Source organism: Vicugna pacos, chromosome 1 (assembly GCF_048564905.1).
Source record: "Vicugna pacos chromosome 1, VicPac4, whole genome shotgun sequence".
Taxonomy (NCBI): Eukaryota; Metazoa; Chordata; class Mammalia; order Artiodactyla; family Camelidae; genus Vicugna; species Vicugna pacos.
The window spans coordinates 57,511,410-57,529,305 of NC_132987.1; the positions used below are offsets into that span (position 1 = coordinate 57,511,410).

The 17,896-nt window shown below is 36.9% G+C and overlaps 1 protein-coding gene across 1 annotated transcript in view; it reads right to left on the reverse strand.

Moving 5' to 3' along the window:
- P3H2 (prolyl 3-hydroxylase 2) overlaps positions 1 to 17,896 on the reverse strand; it is a 135,356-nt gene that overhangs the window by 23,228 nt on the left and 94,232 nt on the right. The window contains exons 2-7 of the mRNA XM_006200964.4: positions 9,119 to 9,271; positions 8,038 to 8,227; positions 3,876 to 4,007; positions 2,333 to 2,475; positions 1,936 to 2,025; positions 43 to 83 (exon numbers count right to left, since the gene is read on the reverse strand). Of these exons, the coding sequence (XP_006201026.2) occupies positions 43 to 83; positions 1,936 to 2,025; positions 2,333 to 2,475; positions 3,876 to 4,007; positions 8,038 to 8,227; positions 9,119 to 9,271 (749 nt within the window). The remainder of the gene's footprint in view (positions 1 to 42; positions 84 to 1,935; positions 2,026 to 2,332; positions 2,476 to 3,875; positions 4,008 to 8,037; positions 8,228 to 9,118; positions 9,272 to 17,896) is intronic.

Genomic DNA, 17,896 nt, shown 5'->3' on the forward strand with positions numbered 1-17,896 from the left:
TCATTAAAAATAAGCATTTTGTGTTCCGAACGGAGAACTTACCGATTCTCATCCTGCCGTCCTCCGTATCTAGCCCAATAATTCTGTTTGAAATTGAAAAAAAAAAAACCCTCAGTATTTTGTCACTAAAATGTCATGTACAGAAATAAAATAAAATGTATACTTAAAACACTCAAAAGACCTAAAATATTAGAAAACTTGCACGTTATACAAAGCTACAATATAGTATTTAAAATTTTAGTAAAAAGGAAGGCTAAGGTTGATGCAGCTTTGACAAAGACAAAATGACGCACAAATGGACTGAAAAAAAAAATAGCGTGGAATTAGCCTGAGCATCCATCCTGTTGTCCAAGAAAGTGATTTAGAATTTAGAGGTGGGAAGACACTTAAAAGATCATTAAGTACAACTCCTTTATCTTTTATAAATAAGACAAACAAATAAAAAGTCCAGTTTGGTTAATCATCTGCACAGGATCGTAAAGTGAGTAAGTGATTGTTTTCCTGGGGTCTCTGGGATAACGTAATTTTTAAAACATACTAAAACCAGATATAAACATACTAGAAATTTTACACTAGAAATGTACATTAAAATTTTCCTGATTTTTTAAGTGTGCCAATGAAAACACAACTAAGAAAGAAATTTTAAAAAGTGAAAAATAAGATATATTACAAATAGTGCTTTCTGTAAACATATTAACATGTACAGTATATAAAGAACTTACATAGCAACCAACAGATAAATGAACAAAATATATGTCCAGGTAATTCAAATGAGAGGAAAAACCGATAATAATTTGTGAAAAGTTTATTTTTGCTGGTCATCAAAGGAATATAAACTAAAATGACAATGATGTACCATTTTGTACATAATATATTAGAAATATTAATGATTTTAAAAACATTTAAAATGTTATTTCTCATTGCTGAGATATTTGTGGTCAACTGTACCTTAAACTTTAAACTTTGCATTGCTAGGAATAATGAAGATACCAGAAAACTCTCTTAGAAAAATAATTTCAAAAATTTTAAAATTTCTTATATCCTTTGATGGCAGAGTAATTCCATTCCTGGGAATGTATTCTATGGATATAGTTCAATAGGAAAGAAAAATGCTTAATGCATTCATTTTGGCATAAGAATCAAAATAAACCAAATGTTCAGCAGCAGGAGAATTAACTCATTTATTGTACATCAACTACATAGATGTAGCTAAAAGTAATTTGTAGCTAAAAGTAATTTTAAAAAATGTAAAGATATAAAAAACAGCCTATGCTATCTTAAATAAAAGTCACAATAAAAATCCATTTGTACTGTGTTACTGGTTCTACAAAAGGTATGTCTTCATATGAATAATGTTTAAAAGGCAACGTGGACAAGTGGAGAAAAGACAGCATGATGGGTGGTACAATTATGATTGATTTTGTTCTTTCAAAGTCTTAATGCTTGAAATGTTGAAGAGAAAATACAAAATGTTGCATGCAGAAGTTAGGAAATAAAACAATCTTGAGGTAATTGCATCATGTACAAAATACTGCTTTCCTAGCAAAATATATTTGCTTTTTTTTTTAAGTATAGTCAGTTACAATGTGTTAATTTCTGGCATACAGCATAATGTTTCAGTCATACATATACATACATATATTCATTTTCATATTCTTTTTCACTATAGGTGACTATAGGATACTAAAGGTAGTTCCCTGTGCTATACAGAAGATACTTGCTTTTGACTTGGGGCCTCAGTGATGTGGAAAATTATTAAAGTCTTTTAAAGTTCATCACAAATATAGAATAAACACCTCCTTCCTTTCAGGTTTTATTAATGCGAGGCAGGGGATTAGAATCTTCAACAAATGGGGCTGGAAAATAAAATCAAAATTAAGAAGTCCACTGAATAGTTCTTCCAGAGAACATCCCCTCTCTCCTCTCTGCTCTTACCGGCTCAGTGTATGAAAAGCCCAGGCCCTCTGCCCCTGATCGTATTAGTTCTGACTCCAGTTTATGACGCTTCACAAACATCGCCAAATCCTACAGAAAAAAAAAAAAAGTATATTTAAATAACAATTGAGATATAATAAATGTTCAAGTGGAAAACATTTTTTCTTTAGACGTTAACAAATGTGCTAAAAAAGTATTCACAGCTGCAAAAAATGTCTCTATCTCCATAGATTTTCACAAGCTAGCACATACGTGAAAAAATACACTTCTGGCATTAATCATTAAAGCTGGAAAGAACTGAGTCCTAGAACCTTTACTAAATGGTTACATGTCTTTAAGAGAAGGGTTATATTTTTACCAGCTCTCCCCAGAGCTGCTAGCAGAACATGGGTCTCACCTCCCTGGCCTCAACAGACGCTGGGTCGGTGCCGTCATCCAGCAGACTCTCATAGAAGTCCACGTTGTCCAGGACGTCCTCGTCGTCTGGATGGAGCAGAAGATAGGCCTTGGCACACTCCAAGGCCTTCACATATTCGCCCACTGAAAAACCAAGGAGCTGCCGCATTAGAGTCAGCCTCGGTGGGTCTCAGGAATTTTTAAGAACTGCTTCAACATGTCTACAAGAAGTCAGCATTAAATGATCAATAAGAAGGGAACAGTTGAGTAGAGGAAGCAGAAATAGTTGCAGATAAAACGAAGGACACGGTTTCAGGTATTCCAAAGCTACTCACATTGGTCTTCTACGCTGCTACATGTCTTCAATAAATTATCAAAAGCTTCCACCCGGAGATGTTTGTTGAGAATTGATATTATTTAATACAGAGCAGAATTTTTGGAGTGAATTCTGATTTCTGAGCTGAATTCGCAAATGTGATATCTAAGACCAATTTCTGCAAGCCGAATGGTATTAATTGCTTTTAAATGTAAGAAAAGATGCTCCCTTTCTTTCTCAATGAGATAAATGGAAATTAAAACATTATTGAAATACCAATTTCCACTTAATGGGTTAGGGAATATCTAAAAATTTGGTAGTGTATTCTGTTGATGAACAATGAAAATTGTACTCCGTGTGGATAAAAAAATTGGCAACATCTGTCCAAATTACAAATGAATAAACTATTTGATGCAGCAATTGTACATCTAGAAACTTACTCTGTAGGTATTTATGCGCAATTGTAAATTACATACATAAAATATTATTCATCTGATCATTGACTGTAATAGTAAAATATTACAAACAACACAATGCTTATCAGTCAGGAGACACATGAAATAAATTACAGTATAATGATATGTAGATATAAAGAAACATCAAGATCATATGTGAATGTAAAGAGAAATCTGTATACTGAAACAATTAGATCGAACCATTTAAAACTCCCAGAATTAGACCACTTTTGACCAAGCAAAAAGTAATTTCGTAGGTCCAACCTACTAAAAAGTCTGAAATGTGTTGTTAATTGAAGCAAACAATGTGGAGAACAGTGTAAAGAGGAGGAAACAGGTCAGAGAGTGTGTGTGTGTGTGTGTGTGTGTGTCTTATTTCTCTATAAAACTTAGGGAGGGTAAATAAATCTTGGGTTGTAGGGCATAAAGTTGAGTTGTGGGGAAAAGAAAGGGAAGCTTTTATGATATTTGTTCTTTGAAACTGTGAGTATATTACCTTTCAAAATGAAGTTGAAAATTAAATTTAAACATCCTATAAAATATCAGTGTTGTATAACTTTCAGGACATTGTCACAACATTGGCCCACTCGTGGCTCCACCTCTTGCTCTCTTTGCTCTGAGCTCTAGTGAGTGAGGTGAGAGAGAAAACGCACACACCCCCACGGCTTGATCATAAACTTGGGAAGGCAGAGGACGAACTGATGAAGACGAGACGTCTGCTATGATGAGCCACCCCTCCCCACAAAGGTCTTCACGGATAATCCACGCTTTACCTCGATAGTAGGCGAACTGTAGGTAGTCATAATGCAGGGGAAGAAAGTTCTCGATGGGTGAGAGGCGGCCAGGGCGCGTGGCGAGTTCCCTCACACATTCATGCTGACAGACCAGCACCTGCATGTAGTGATCTGGAAGACAAGAGCTGAGAAGTGGGTCCCTCCAGGCCGCTCAAAGTCCAGACTTGAGAGTGAGAACCACGGTCACATAGGGCATTCCTCACCTCACAGTACACTGGGAGGCATGTCATTGTTATCCTCACTTTGTGACTGGAAGTCCTTTTCACAAAGAAAGTGACTTGCCAAACCCCCCGTCCCAGTGATCACTAGATCAATGACTAGCAGATTCCAAATCTTCCGGCTGCTGGTCTTGCCTCCATATTGCACTGTACCCTTCTGTGTGTCCTTTTATCTACATCTCCTCAAAGTGACATCGGCCATCTCACCCCTGCCCAGCTGAGCAGATGACTTTCTTATTTAACAATAAGAAATTGGGGTCTCTCTTTGGCCTTTAGGTGGTCTGAAGTGTCCTGGAGTCAGGATCGGAAGGTCAGATCCAGGATATGTTAAGGACCAGGTGAGAGAAAGGATCTGCCTGTACTTGGGGAGTTCACACAGAAAAGTAAAGCCAGAATGCTCTTCTTCCCTGTTAACTTTTCAAGCAACTTTTCCTATAGGGGGAGTGAAAACAACATTCCTTTACATGTGTTAATCAAGAACCTCTTCTATCCGGTTACAAATTGGTCCATCACCTGGATGTTGTAAACCCTAATACTGTAGGCACCTGTGAAACAGAAGGACGAACGCTGAAGAATTTGAAGAAGCGTTTTGCCTCTTTTCCTGTGGTCCCCTTTCTTTGTTTCCATTCTTGCGCCTGCAAACGGGCAAGGATCTTGAAGTGTAGGGGTTTTCACGTTCCCTTTAGCTCTGGGCTCTATCTTATCCGAACATGAGCTGAGGAAACACAAGTGGCTAATGTCCCAGGAAGAAAACCCTTCCTACATTTTGCCCCGACTCTGATTTTGACAATGAAGATGGAGGGAGTCTTTTCCGTTAAGAGAACAGTCCATTCATGCTTGTGCAGAGCAAGTTCCCTGGGGAATAATGATAAAACCACCCGATTCATGACTGCACGGTCTAATTCACGACTGCCTCCTCTCAAAAGGCTCTCTGTTAGGCAGAGTTTGGCTTGTATCTGGATGACCTTGAAAAGGGACCTCAAAACACAACAGAAAGGAAATATATGTTCTCTGGTGTGTAGGAAAATGTGCCAGTTCTCCTGGCCGACTCAATCCAATACAGCACACCTAATAGGATCATGGTGGTCCACTGGTGTGTTTTTTTTGTTTGTTTTTTTGTTTTTTTTTGTTTTTTTGTTTTGGTCATTGGTTCTTAATTCCACTTGGAGGACATGAGGGGGAGAATAAGTTCTGTTTCCTTGATTGGCATGTTAGAAATAAATAGCTAGCTGTTTTATTTCTTAAGAAGACAACAAACAAACCTCAACCGTTTTCTCCTGGTCTAGCTGGCCGTTTGCTTCTCTCTTTACCTTTTAATTCCAAAAGACAAGCAAAAGGAAAAGGTGGGAAGCACACCCACCAAGAATCCAAAATCTGAATGAAAGCATTTTTCAAAGCAAGACACAAACAGCAGTAAAGTGAGAGTGACAAAATGCTATCCTTTAAGGCTTCGGCAAGCACGCCTGGTGATAAATAACTACATTCAGAAGCCATTTGTGCTTGTCTCCAATTTGTAATGTTTCTATAACTCTTAAATCCACAAATTCTGGCTTTCTAAATGCATTCTGTATTTTCACAAGCCAGTTTTACTCCTAATTTAGGATAGTTTTGAGCCAGACAGGAATTTACATAGTTAGAGCTGTGATAGCCCTTTTTTATTAGTCATATTGCTTGCCTCTTTCCTGTATCAAATGTTACTGTGCAATTACTATGTTTTAATATATCTGAGATCCAAGACACGTGTATAGGAATACTTTTAAAGATTTCTTTCTCATAATAAATCAGATGTGCTTCAAATCCTCAAGAAGACTTAGAATATTTCTGTAATATATAATATTTGATTGAATTTGAGAAACTATAACTTTTTTTTACGTCACTTTTCTTTATTGGAAGTGAGGGTAATGGTGCTGTGTTAAGTCTTAGGAGCCTGAGTTAGGAGACTTCTTTTCCAGCAACCAACATGCTGTGATGACCTCAGAAAAATCACTAAAGGTTAATCTGTGGGAATTTGTTGATCAGTTTTCTCAAAGCAGAGCTAGGACATTTGCCAAAGCTGTTCAGTGGCCAGGGGTAGAGGCAGGTGTAGAGATGGATGTGGGCACGGAGGCAGGGCACCTATCCTCAAAACCCACAAGATAGTAAACTGTAATCAAGAAAAAGCCTGCTCATTCCCAAATAAAAGCTGAAGTTGAAGAAATAGTCAGCAATTTAAATGTGAAGCACACATGAAACTGACGTTTCAATGAGCAGTGCTGACAAAAATGCAGGTAGATGGCTCTGGCAGAGGCCCAACAAAACAAAGCCTTTGGGGGCAAAGGTCCCCAATAATTCCAATATTTGTATTGATTTTAGGTGAACTGCATCGATTTGGGGTAGTTTAATGTGTTGCAAATAGGTCATTTGACAAATTGATAGATTCACAATAGCCAAGATATGGAAGCACCCTAAGTGTCCATCCATGGACGGATAAAGAAGATCTGGTGTGTATATACATATATGTCCGTTTTTCAATTGTGTAGACCTTCCAAGTATGGGCTCTAGAATGAGAAAACCCTAGGTTTGATGCCCAGCTTCACCTTAATCATGTTACTTAATTTTTCTGAGGTATAAATTCCTCACTTAAAAGGGGAGAAGAGGGTAAATAACCATACTACCTACCTACAAGGAACTGTTTCAAGGATTAAAATAAATATAACTATGTAAAATGCTCTGTGTACTGTAACTGCTAAATAAATTTTGCTTATTATTATTACCAATAAATAAGAAATAAATTACCACTAGTAATAATAATTCACATAATCTGCTTAAAGATTAAAGTTACTATTTTCCCATAAACATTTTGCAAATTTTTCCACTTGCTATTATAAATCAACTTGATTTATAGCGGCTTTTATATTTATAAATCTTATGTAAAGTCTTTTTCTTCAAGTTTCTTGTCTGTTGTCATGCTAAGAAGGGCTTTCCTATTCTTACACAAATATTCTCTTGCATTTTCTTCTAATAGTTCTATTTTTTACACATATTATTAACGTAATAGAATTTGTGTATATTTTTTCATACGCAGCAAAGAACTCACTTCCCACCATAAGTGGTTAGCTAGCCAATCTCCCCAATTAGTATACAATGCACTTTATCTACTACTTTATTTTATTTCAGCATCTTTTTTTGGGGGGGAGGGGAGTAATTAGGTTTATTTGTTTATTTTTATATTTTATTTTATTTTTTTTTTAATAGAGGGACTGGAGATTGAACCCAGGACCTGGTGCATGCTAAACACACACTCTACCGCTGAGTTACACCCTCCTTGCTCCACCTACTATTGTAAATGCCACTTTGTAATATATTAAATTCCTATATATAATAATACATTCATAAGTAATTGAAGAAGACTGTACAAAGCTATTCATTACTACATTGTTTATCGTAATGAAAAAATTATAACTTCCTTAATATTCATCTGTAAATTATGACCAGACCTTACAATGGAAGGTTGTATTATACATAATGGAACATTGCATTTTTCCCCATACAATGCAACATCACATAGCCATCAAATACAATAAGGTGGATCCACATGTACTTACGTGAGAAGATGTCCTCAATATATTGTTAAGCATAAAACAAAAGCAAAGATATGCTGAAAATCAGTAATTTATATTATTGTCTTATTTCTATAAAAGTAAGATAATACTTACAAATAAATACGTAAATATTTACAAATGTGTCTGGAAAAGTTTGGGAGCACAGTCACCAGATTTAAACTAGGTAAAGTGATCTACCGGAGACAGGATGGGGTACATATATGAAAATCTTTTTACAATGTATACTTATTACAATATATGCTTCCGTATGGTTGAATAGTTTCACAGATGGCATATAATATTTCTATAATCAGGAAGTCAAGGGAAAAAAATAAACTTTACCTGCAATGGCTTCGTAGAGACCAGCTTTATACCCTAAGAACTCATACTCCTCAAATCTCTGAGGCCCCTCACACAGGGCTCTGCACTCCTTATCTTCGTTGAAATATTCTCTTAAAGCTTGTTCAAAGTACTTGATAGCTAGTTCAAAGTCATCAGCCTCATAGTGTTTTACTCCTGCACTGTAACTCTCCTGTGAAGAAACAGAAAAGACTTTTATTTTCAAAGAGCACCTAAGGGGCACTTGAATGGATTCAGGCAGACTCCAGGTCACTTAGGTAGGTGGAGGGTAGGAATCTTGTGTGGTGGATGATAAAAAAAGGTTGCTCTGGGAGGTAAAGGGTAACTTCCCTGGCATCAACTCCTCATAAATGAGGAGGGACTGACTGAGCAAGCCGACTGCTGTCACATCAATCCATTCCATTTTCTTCCTGAGCTCACTCAAGACTGTATTTTGTAACCTCTTTGAATATAGGTAAGGCCATGCAACAAAGTGATGTGGGTGGATCTTTTTTTTTTAAATGAAAAGAAAAAAAAAAAAAGACCTATCTAAAATCATCCTCTTACCTTTGTCTTCCATCATCTGGGAGGCCACACGCTGAGAATGGTGATGTCTCCAATTGAAAAAGAAGCCCTTTCCACATATTGTGATTTCAAGTAAGATTTCATTTAAAGGCACACTTACGTAGCTTAAGAAAAAGTAATCAGAATTTGGAAAGTACTGGAAAAACCAGAACTGGGACTGGGAACTGGGAAACCACAATGTTTCCCGGCTCCCAGGAAATTCACATGGGCTTTTACTCCCGTGGCAAAATCTTTTAAAAAGTGCTAGAGGGGGTGCTGAGGCTCAGAGAGGGTTGCAGATGTTCACGTCGCATCCTACTTTTCACCATATTATACTGATTTTCTAAGTTAATTTTTATTTTCTCTCAATGTTTTCAACCCTGAATTACGGTATTTCGTCTGGGAATTCCAAAAGTATAAAACTGGTACAGAATCAGAAACTGGGAATCAGTCTGAGCTATCCATTCACAGGAACCTGCTTTGAGTCCAGTGAGAGACGGGCAGGGTGCCCAGAGCTCACCAGGTGTGGTTTGGCTTCCCGATCTACCAGCTGGAGGGCTTCGACGCCGGCCATGGTTCTGTAATTCTCAATATTCTGCTGCATTTCCATGTGCTCAGGGTTGGCCATGAAAAAGGTGTGGGCTGCTTCCACTGCCTTATCCAGCTGGTTAAGCTATAAAGATTAAAAAAAAAAAAAAAAGGACCAAATGAAGGCAAATATTTCTAAACCAGGTTCAGTACCAGTCCAAGGTCTCACAGACTCGAAGTGTCAGGGCTGGGTTCAAGTTCACATTCACTATACTCAGCCTCCACGCTAAAGGGCAGGAGGTTAATAGACAGTTCCTAAAATGACACGTAGATATTACGGCTTTGGTGAAAATGGATACATGTGCTTTGTTCCAAGTTCCTTCTCTTCCCCCTCTTTTCTAAGCCATCTGTGTTTTCTGGGAAATTGAACCTACATGCTTCTGTTTGTTTTATGATTAAGGAAAAAGCTGCCGAGGCTGTGCCACCTCTAATTCACATTTTCAACATTTTTGTTTTTTATTTTCTCTTTTCTTTTTGTTCGTTTTGCCTTTAATCCTGACAACAGAAGTATAAACAAATTATGACTTTCCAAAAGATGAGACTGGGGATGCTGGATATGCCTACCTCCCACTCCAAATTTGTTGTCAGAATATAAAGAACACAAAGTTAAAATGAATGAATTATTCCAATCCATAAGAGATACTAAATGCAGCACACAAAATGCTCTACCACATTCCTTTGACTGAGGTACTGATTCCAAACTTATAATTGTAGTCTCATTAATACAAAAGGAAGAGTTTTAATAACCTGCATAGATGCCATAAATCTCCTCTTAAACCACTTAATATGCCGCTCTCCATGTAACGTGCAACGATGCATTTTTACTCAGTTTAAGACATTTTGTCCTATGCTTTAGTCATGGAGAATGTCTACAGACAGAGCCTTTCGCCCCATTTCAGAAAAGTGAATATTCACAGTAATATTAGTCATTTTCATGGTGAAATCCAAATTATGTTTGGTCTATTTTGAAATATGAAGAGTGAAACTCATTGTTATTGAGCAAGTAAATATAAAATCATAGAAGGCATATAGGATTCAACTGAATCAGCTTTTGATAGTCTGGCCACTCAAACATTAGTAAGAAAAAGAAAAAAGTAGGAAGTTTCTAAGCCCCCAGTCACTGCCATCTCATGAAACATAAAGAATCTTATCTCTCATCCTAGAAAACATAAACTGCCTTATTTTAAGATCTCATATCCTTAACTAATAATGGTAAAGCCTTTTTTTTCTTTTTAATTTGCATAAGCTTAGCTACTGGCATTTTCTTCCATTAAATCTTGCCTGAAATCAGCTTTTCTTTTCACTTTTACCTTTGTTCTCAGTTCTGTGGTCCCAGAATTATTCTGGCTTTCAAAATCACTAATTTTGGACCTGGTTTCTTTCCTAATTTAAATTCTTCAATTTCTCATACACCAGCATAGATAAATATGAATTGTATGGACATCTACGTAGTGCCAAGTATATAGATACGGAGGAAAAAGAACATGTTCTAAATTGGGCATATGTCTACATTTATTGATCAGGTGACCCTGGAAAAAGTCATTTAAACATTTGTGTTTCAGTTCTCCTAAAGTTCTGCTTTAATGTTCATGAAACCCCAATACCACCACCTACTGCACAAGATTTTGGAAAGATTTAATTGTGTAACATAAAAATGTGCTTCAGAAATCACTAAAACCCTAAAAACTGCAATTTATATATGATCTATCTATTTCAGAGATGCAAATATACTCTTCTTAATGATGGGCATGTACAGTCTACAATTCTGAAAGACATAATTTATGGAGATGTAGTAAGATACTTGCAGTTGCTGGAAACTACCTCCAGTTGAGTCAAATTATAAGTCATGATCAAAACAGGTTAGCATTGCCACAGTCTAGCTTTATAACATCAGCCGTTGACTTTGAAGGAGCATAGATACATTTTTATACATTTTTCAATTTCCTACCTTCATGTTTTGCTCAGGCTGTTCCACTGACCTAGAGATCCTCTGTCCTTTGCTCTTTTCTTATTGAAATCTAACATATCCTGTAAGACCAACTTTAAATCCTGCTTTCTCTAAGAGATTCTTTCTCCACCCCTTAGCTATTGGCTAGCACTGCAAAATCACCTTATCCACTACTGGTACTTATCATACTCTGCTGAACACGGCATCTACCTGAGTATATTTGTCTCTCCTAGTCGAGCTCTCTGAGGATAGGGACCACATGACATTTTTGTTGTTGTTGTTGTTTTCCACCTACTTTACGTATAGATGATGTCTATGATATGTCTAAGAGAAAAAAGTTGTAAGTAAATACTTACAAATCAGAAAGTGTATTACATGTGAGTATACTTCATAAGCTATAATGGACTGAAGGGACGTAGCTTGAAATAACATCTCTGAAGTCATCATTCACACTGAGAGCTTCCAATACCGATCATCACTGATGAATGTGCTTCAGTAGCTCTTGAAAATTGTCAGCCAATGTTGATGAATTGGTTCCTTCTCTTAAAATTGACCACATTGGTATTTTGCTTATTAGGCACTCTCCCCATTTATAATCCAGTATTAAACATAGTACTATCTTCCCCAATATGAATATAAAGAATACTCCATGACTTAAGGTTGAATCATAAAACTTATTCATGTACTGGCTTTTAAATTATTGTGAGCCAATTCAGGAAACTAGAATTGGCAGTCAGAGACTATAAAACTGGCCATTATTTCAACTGGAAGTTTGATATCTTTGCACTCCATTTTTTGAAATTAGATACACCCATCTGAAGTGGTAGGAAAAGTCTGGGTGAACATGTGTGCGCTAAGTACAACACTATTATTGGATGGAGATTATTACAAGGTCTTATATGTACTAGGTTTCAGCTAAGGAAGGATCTACCCACTACTCTATTGAAATAAACAAGAAGCTAACTGCATGCATGTAAAGGCTTCAAACTGGACTTCCTATAAGACTAAAATAAAATATACCACAGGAAAGGATAACCCTAACGTGAGGGTAACTCTACACATTAGAAAAGTAAATTGTAAAATATAGTACAACTGAGAAAGGGGAATGATTCAACAAGGTGGTATCATACTTTTAGGGGAGCCCGCTGTTCCGCTGAGACATGAGAAATACTGGTAAGAAATGCCTTCAGGAAGCTCTGGGCCATTTCATCTCCAGCTGTGAAGAACTAAGGCAAACATTTTTTCCTGCCAGCCCAGAAGCATATCTGTACGTGGCAGCCATGCTGCACAGGAAAAGAAACCAAGACTGATTAAATCAATACTCTGCAGACATTTGGAAGTTACTCTGTCCACTGGTGAATGAATGAAACTTTTAGGACACACAGATGATTTTCTGTAATTAATAATAAAAGGAGCATCTCAGAAGTACATATTAACTGCTTAAAAGTGAAGGTTTAAAGAATGGCTCTCCATTGACCACAAAAGAGATTCCAGAAACTACGCACCATGACAACTCAAAAAAATTGCAGGATTTCACCCCCTCCCTATCTTTCTAGCATAACTTCCTCTGATTTACCACTATACAAACCTTCCCTAGGAAAGTTCTAGAAAAACTTCTAGACATTTTATAATTTACCATTCCTCTTTTCAACACACATAGGCCCAGAACTCCAGCCATACTCAGATTCTTTATTTCACTCATCCACTTATTCAGCGAATATTTATTTTGCACTAAATCTCTGCCAGGGACTGAGATAGTGGATGAGAATACCTCCATGGCCAAAACAGACAAAGACCCTGCTTCCCAGATGCCTCATCCAAGGGGACAAGGCTCAGGTAAATAAATCTTAATGAAGGTAAGTTTAGATTGCACAAGTGCTATGAAGAATTAAGTGAACAAACAGCACGATAAGAGTTGGCTGGGCTGAGGCAGAGCAGCACTCCTTTAGATAAATTAGTCAAGGAATGTCTCTGCTGTGGGAATTTTGAGCTGAGACTTAAGTGTTGAGAAGCCGGTCATAGGCAGAACAGGAGGAAGAGTGTTCCGGGCAAAAGAAAGTCAAGTGAAAGGGCTCTGAAATGGAAAAAATCTTGACATGTTTTCAAAGCAAAGTAGAGACTAAGAAGAGAGATTTGAGAAGTTAGAGGACAAATCACTTACAGGCTACAGTAAAGAGTTTGAATGTTATTCTAAGTGCAAGAGGAAACCATCAAAGAATTTTAAACAGTACCTAATCCATATTTTCAAATGAGAATTCAGACTGCTATGTGGAAAACAGACCTTTGGTAGCAAGCAGGAGAACACTATAGTAATTCAAGTCAGAGAGAATGCGTTTCATCGCAAAGTAAAAACAGCACATTGTGAATAGTCCTGCTCTGAACATTGGGGCGCAAGTATATTTTTGAATTAAAGTTCCCTCTGGATATATGCCCAGGAGTGGGATTGCTGGGTCAGAAATTGTCACAACATTGTAAACTGACTATACTTCAGTAATAAAAAATTAGGACAGCATAGGTCTGCCCTTTTCTTCTTCTCCCCTCTCTTCCATTCCTTTCTCTTCCTTTCCACTTTGCCTATCCTGGCCATAGCAATGTTTCTCAATTCAGATGATGGACGCATAGTACAAAAGGAAATAATTCTAAAATTTCCAAACTTATTTTAAGGAAGATATACAAGTTCCCTCTCTTCTGAATTAGCAGAAATATGAGGCTCAAATATTTTAAATATGAGCTTAGAACAGCTCGTTTAGACATGTGCAAGAAAGAAAAGGGGCTAATTCTAAAGCACATTAAAACATGTGAAGAACACTGCATACTTTTGAAATAGAATATTTAAGATTACGTTCTATCTTCTGAAGCCTTTTTCTACAATCAGGGTAAATCATCAATGCTGAAATAAGTAATTTCCATTCTGGTCCTCCAGCATTTTCAATAAAAAAGGGGATTCGTTCTCTACTTTCACCACCCTAACTTTGGGAATTCATCCAATATCCCACATTATATTTTGATGCAGTATTTTTGCCTTGGTGCTTTACTTCAATTTCACAATATAGCAACTTCAGAGAATTCTTAAGCCCATAGGAGGTATTTCTTACCAACTGCCAAACATGTAAATAGACATCCTGTTTCTAAGCCCCAGCAGAATGTTTAAGTTCTAGTCAGCAGTACAGTCCCACTAGCTGGGCAGAAGGGAAGTCACCGGGTTAGAGCACCTATATCATACGAAACACTAAAATTCCGTGGGCTAAAAACCTTAGTCTTCCTTTTATGAAGCAGGAAGCCTTTTTTTTTTTTTTTGAAATAATGGTGACACCTGACATTTTTGTAATTATTTCAGCCCTTGCTCATGTCTCCAAACTTACCTCAAACTTTTGCCAACCCAAAGTTAATTTTCCTCCACAGGACCAAATAAGTAAATAAACAAATCAACTTTAAATAACTGAACAATATATTAAAAGAATGCTGTTCAAATAAAGACCCATCAAATTTTGAAGCAAAATTTGCGGTTTGTTTGAACTACTCAATTAAACTAAATCCTACAAATTACCGGGTTCCAAATGTAAAGACCAGATTTCTTAATGAGAATTCAATCTTAGGAAATTCCTAAACGTTTCCATACAGTAGAGTCAGATTTTTAGAACCAAAAAATAGCTATATAAAAAATAACTTTTCATTCTTATTCCACAATTTCTGGTGTATTACAGTCCTTTACATTGTTAAAAAAAAAGCCCCATATATTGAATTGTTTACATAATTCACTTACAGTAAATAGTTATTTGATTTTCCTGACTACTTTTTAAATTATTTTTAGCAGACATTGAGGGCTACATGAAATAGTGTGTTGCCCTTTTTGTCTTAATTACTAAGAAACTCAGAACTAAATTTTATTCTCATTTACAGTAACTGAATTATGATAGGTTTCTAGTATATCAAACTGAAGCTAGTATATTTCTGTTTTTTCTTTGGGTTTTTGTTTTTGTTTCTGTTCCAAAATTTTAATTATACACATAATTGCTTTAGCAAGGTAACTCAGAGTTTTTTCGGACACAGAAAAGGTGCAAATTATTCAAAAGATAACCCCTCTCTCCTTAGTAAAGAAAATTTCTGGTAATTAAATTTTTTACTACATGTCAATTTAGTCATTTTTAGCTTTAAAGAACACATGGTAATTCACAAGTTAGGTGTACATGTTAATGTAAAAAATGAATTGATCTTTCCATTTATGGAATGTGAGACTAAAATGTAGTCATGGTTATAAGTAAATATTTACAGCTTTCAAAATGTTGTTTGGTAAGGATTAGACGAGAAATGACATATTTAAAGAGTAACTTTTCTCTGTGGAGTAAGTTGGAAAGGAAGAACTCGTCTTTTTAAAGCACTTACTTTTGCCAAACTGCTTATACCCTTTTTTTCAATTACTTATTGTCCTGAGCCTGATTAATGGACTCTTGTTTTTTCTAAACACTCTACTGAAGTTTTAATCTGATGTTTACAGCTGAATGTTGAACACTGACGGTGACCAGTCACTGTCAAATGAGGTTACCCATATGAGCTCAGTGGAACAACAGAGTCTATCAGTTAAGTCTGCTAGAAAATTTCTTACCTAAATAAAAACCATCTTTCAGGGTAAGGAAAACACTAAAGCAAAGAAGAAAAGCTTCTAATCATGCTATTTCAGATTAGAGACTATTTAAAACAGAAAGTTCTTGAGTTTTGGAAAAAGAAAACACACACACACACACACAGAACTGAAAGTATTAGCCAAAAAATATGCACATGCTTATTAATTGGACAAAACCCCTCAAGCTGTCTGTGTGTTGTCTAACTTCCTAAGAAGAGACAGCCAAGACTTGGATGCCTGCTGGGAAAGGAGAGTGTCCTATCTCAGTGATGGGATGCGGGCAAGTCATATCTGCCATGGATCAAATGAAATTACTGTGTGGTTTATTGGTAGCTTACTGTTATTTTTGCTTTTAAACATTAGGACAGGGTAAGACTGAACGACTGGGAAGTCCTCGTAACACTCTGCGCTGTGGTCCAGAATTCTCCCTCGAGGTGTCAGAGGGTGACTAATCGTTACTGAAAAGACAGTCTGGGCCAAGACCTCTCTGACCTTTCCTTCCTGCTACTGTTTTTGGAAACATAGCTTTAATCCTCTTTAAAAATTTCTTGGGAAGGTGGCTGTCACTCATTTCATACCCCCATTTTGCCAGCATTTCTTGACTATTGCAGTAGTCATCACTTTAACTTGTAAAGAATCTTATTTGTGTCTGTGGGGAAAAAAAAAAATAGAAACCCCATGTCCCTTTTTGTGAGCTCAGAACCTTCCTCTCTTTGTGACCTCTATATCACATGATTTTATTCATGAGCTTCTTAAGAAGAATTTGCCAATACTTTGCAAAGCACTTTATAATACTCATAAAAATTAAAATAAGAAAGACGGTCATTTATTGAGTATATACTCAATTCTTATTGTGAAATTCTTCAAAAAGCTGGAAGATGAGCCCCTCTCTCACCTCGGGCCCAATAGAAAAGTAGTTGATCACAATTTACAAGAGCACATTGTAAGGGGGTGGGAATGGCTCAGTGACAGATCGCATGCTTAGCATGCACGAGGACCTAGGTTCAATTCCCAGTACCTCCATTAAATAAAAACAAACAAACATGAGCACATTATGATACAAACAATGAGCTATCCCATGTGGAAGCTAGGGCTGGCACAGACTGAGTTGGCCTTAACGAACTTGACCATGTGAAAACAAAGCTTGTTGTTCTAACCGTTCACGCATGCTTAGCTTCTGCCTGGTTTTTATTATGATAAATGGAGATGGATGTTGTTTTTCCCTAGTGACCCATTTAAAAAGTTCTAGCTGGCCATCACTTCCCTGGAGCCAAGAGCCTAATTGCTCACTACCAGAGTTAGGTCTCTGCAGCCATCAGCAGCCAGATCACATTGTTTATCCCAGACTGTACAAAGGTGGCGTCACTTGAATGTATTTGTCAAATATGATTTCCAAATGGCAAGTAACTGTGGATTCAGGCTTTCTGCTTCTAAGACAGCCTTTAAAAATCATCAGTGAAGTAGCTTAATAGAGATCTGGCACTGACTTTTCTGTTCTTGAGAATACAAAAATTTTTTTCAAGACTCTTTTGTGTATCTGCAACATCGTTTCATGAAATAACAAAGTGATGGGTACAAATTGCTTGTCATAGGTGAGGAGGAGTGTGAGCATCAAAGTTTGGGTTTACTTCCTGTTTCTCCCATAAGCATGCCTGTTCCCTGAGTGGATTGCAGATGGAGGAAAATTTATCAGGGAAAAGAAGTCACACACTGGGCTGTGGCTTGTTCAACATTGTACCAGTGCTGGGATAACACTGGCCACAGCTTGCCAAAACTGATGGTTTGGGGAGGGGCTCTCGGGTTTACTGAGCGTATAGAGAACTGTTGTCACTACAGTTTCTAACGTCTCTGTCCATTTTGGTCTCCCTTCCATTTTGTGTTTATGATCAAATCAAACATTCCACCCAAAGCACTCCAGTCTGAGAATTACAAGGAAAACAAACAAGCAAATCAAAAGCTTTCACACTTGTACGTTTTTGCTATAAATATGCCGCACTCCTCTATGAAATACAAACTCTCTCTTGCTCTTACCAGGATGGGGAGATTTCCTTCAAAACATATTTCAAAACTTTCACTTAAGCTCATGTGAAAGAAAGCACCATGGCTACAGACTAAAGAGTTTCGCTCCAAAGACCCCTCTC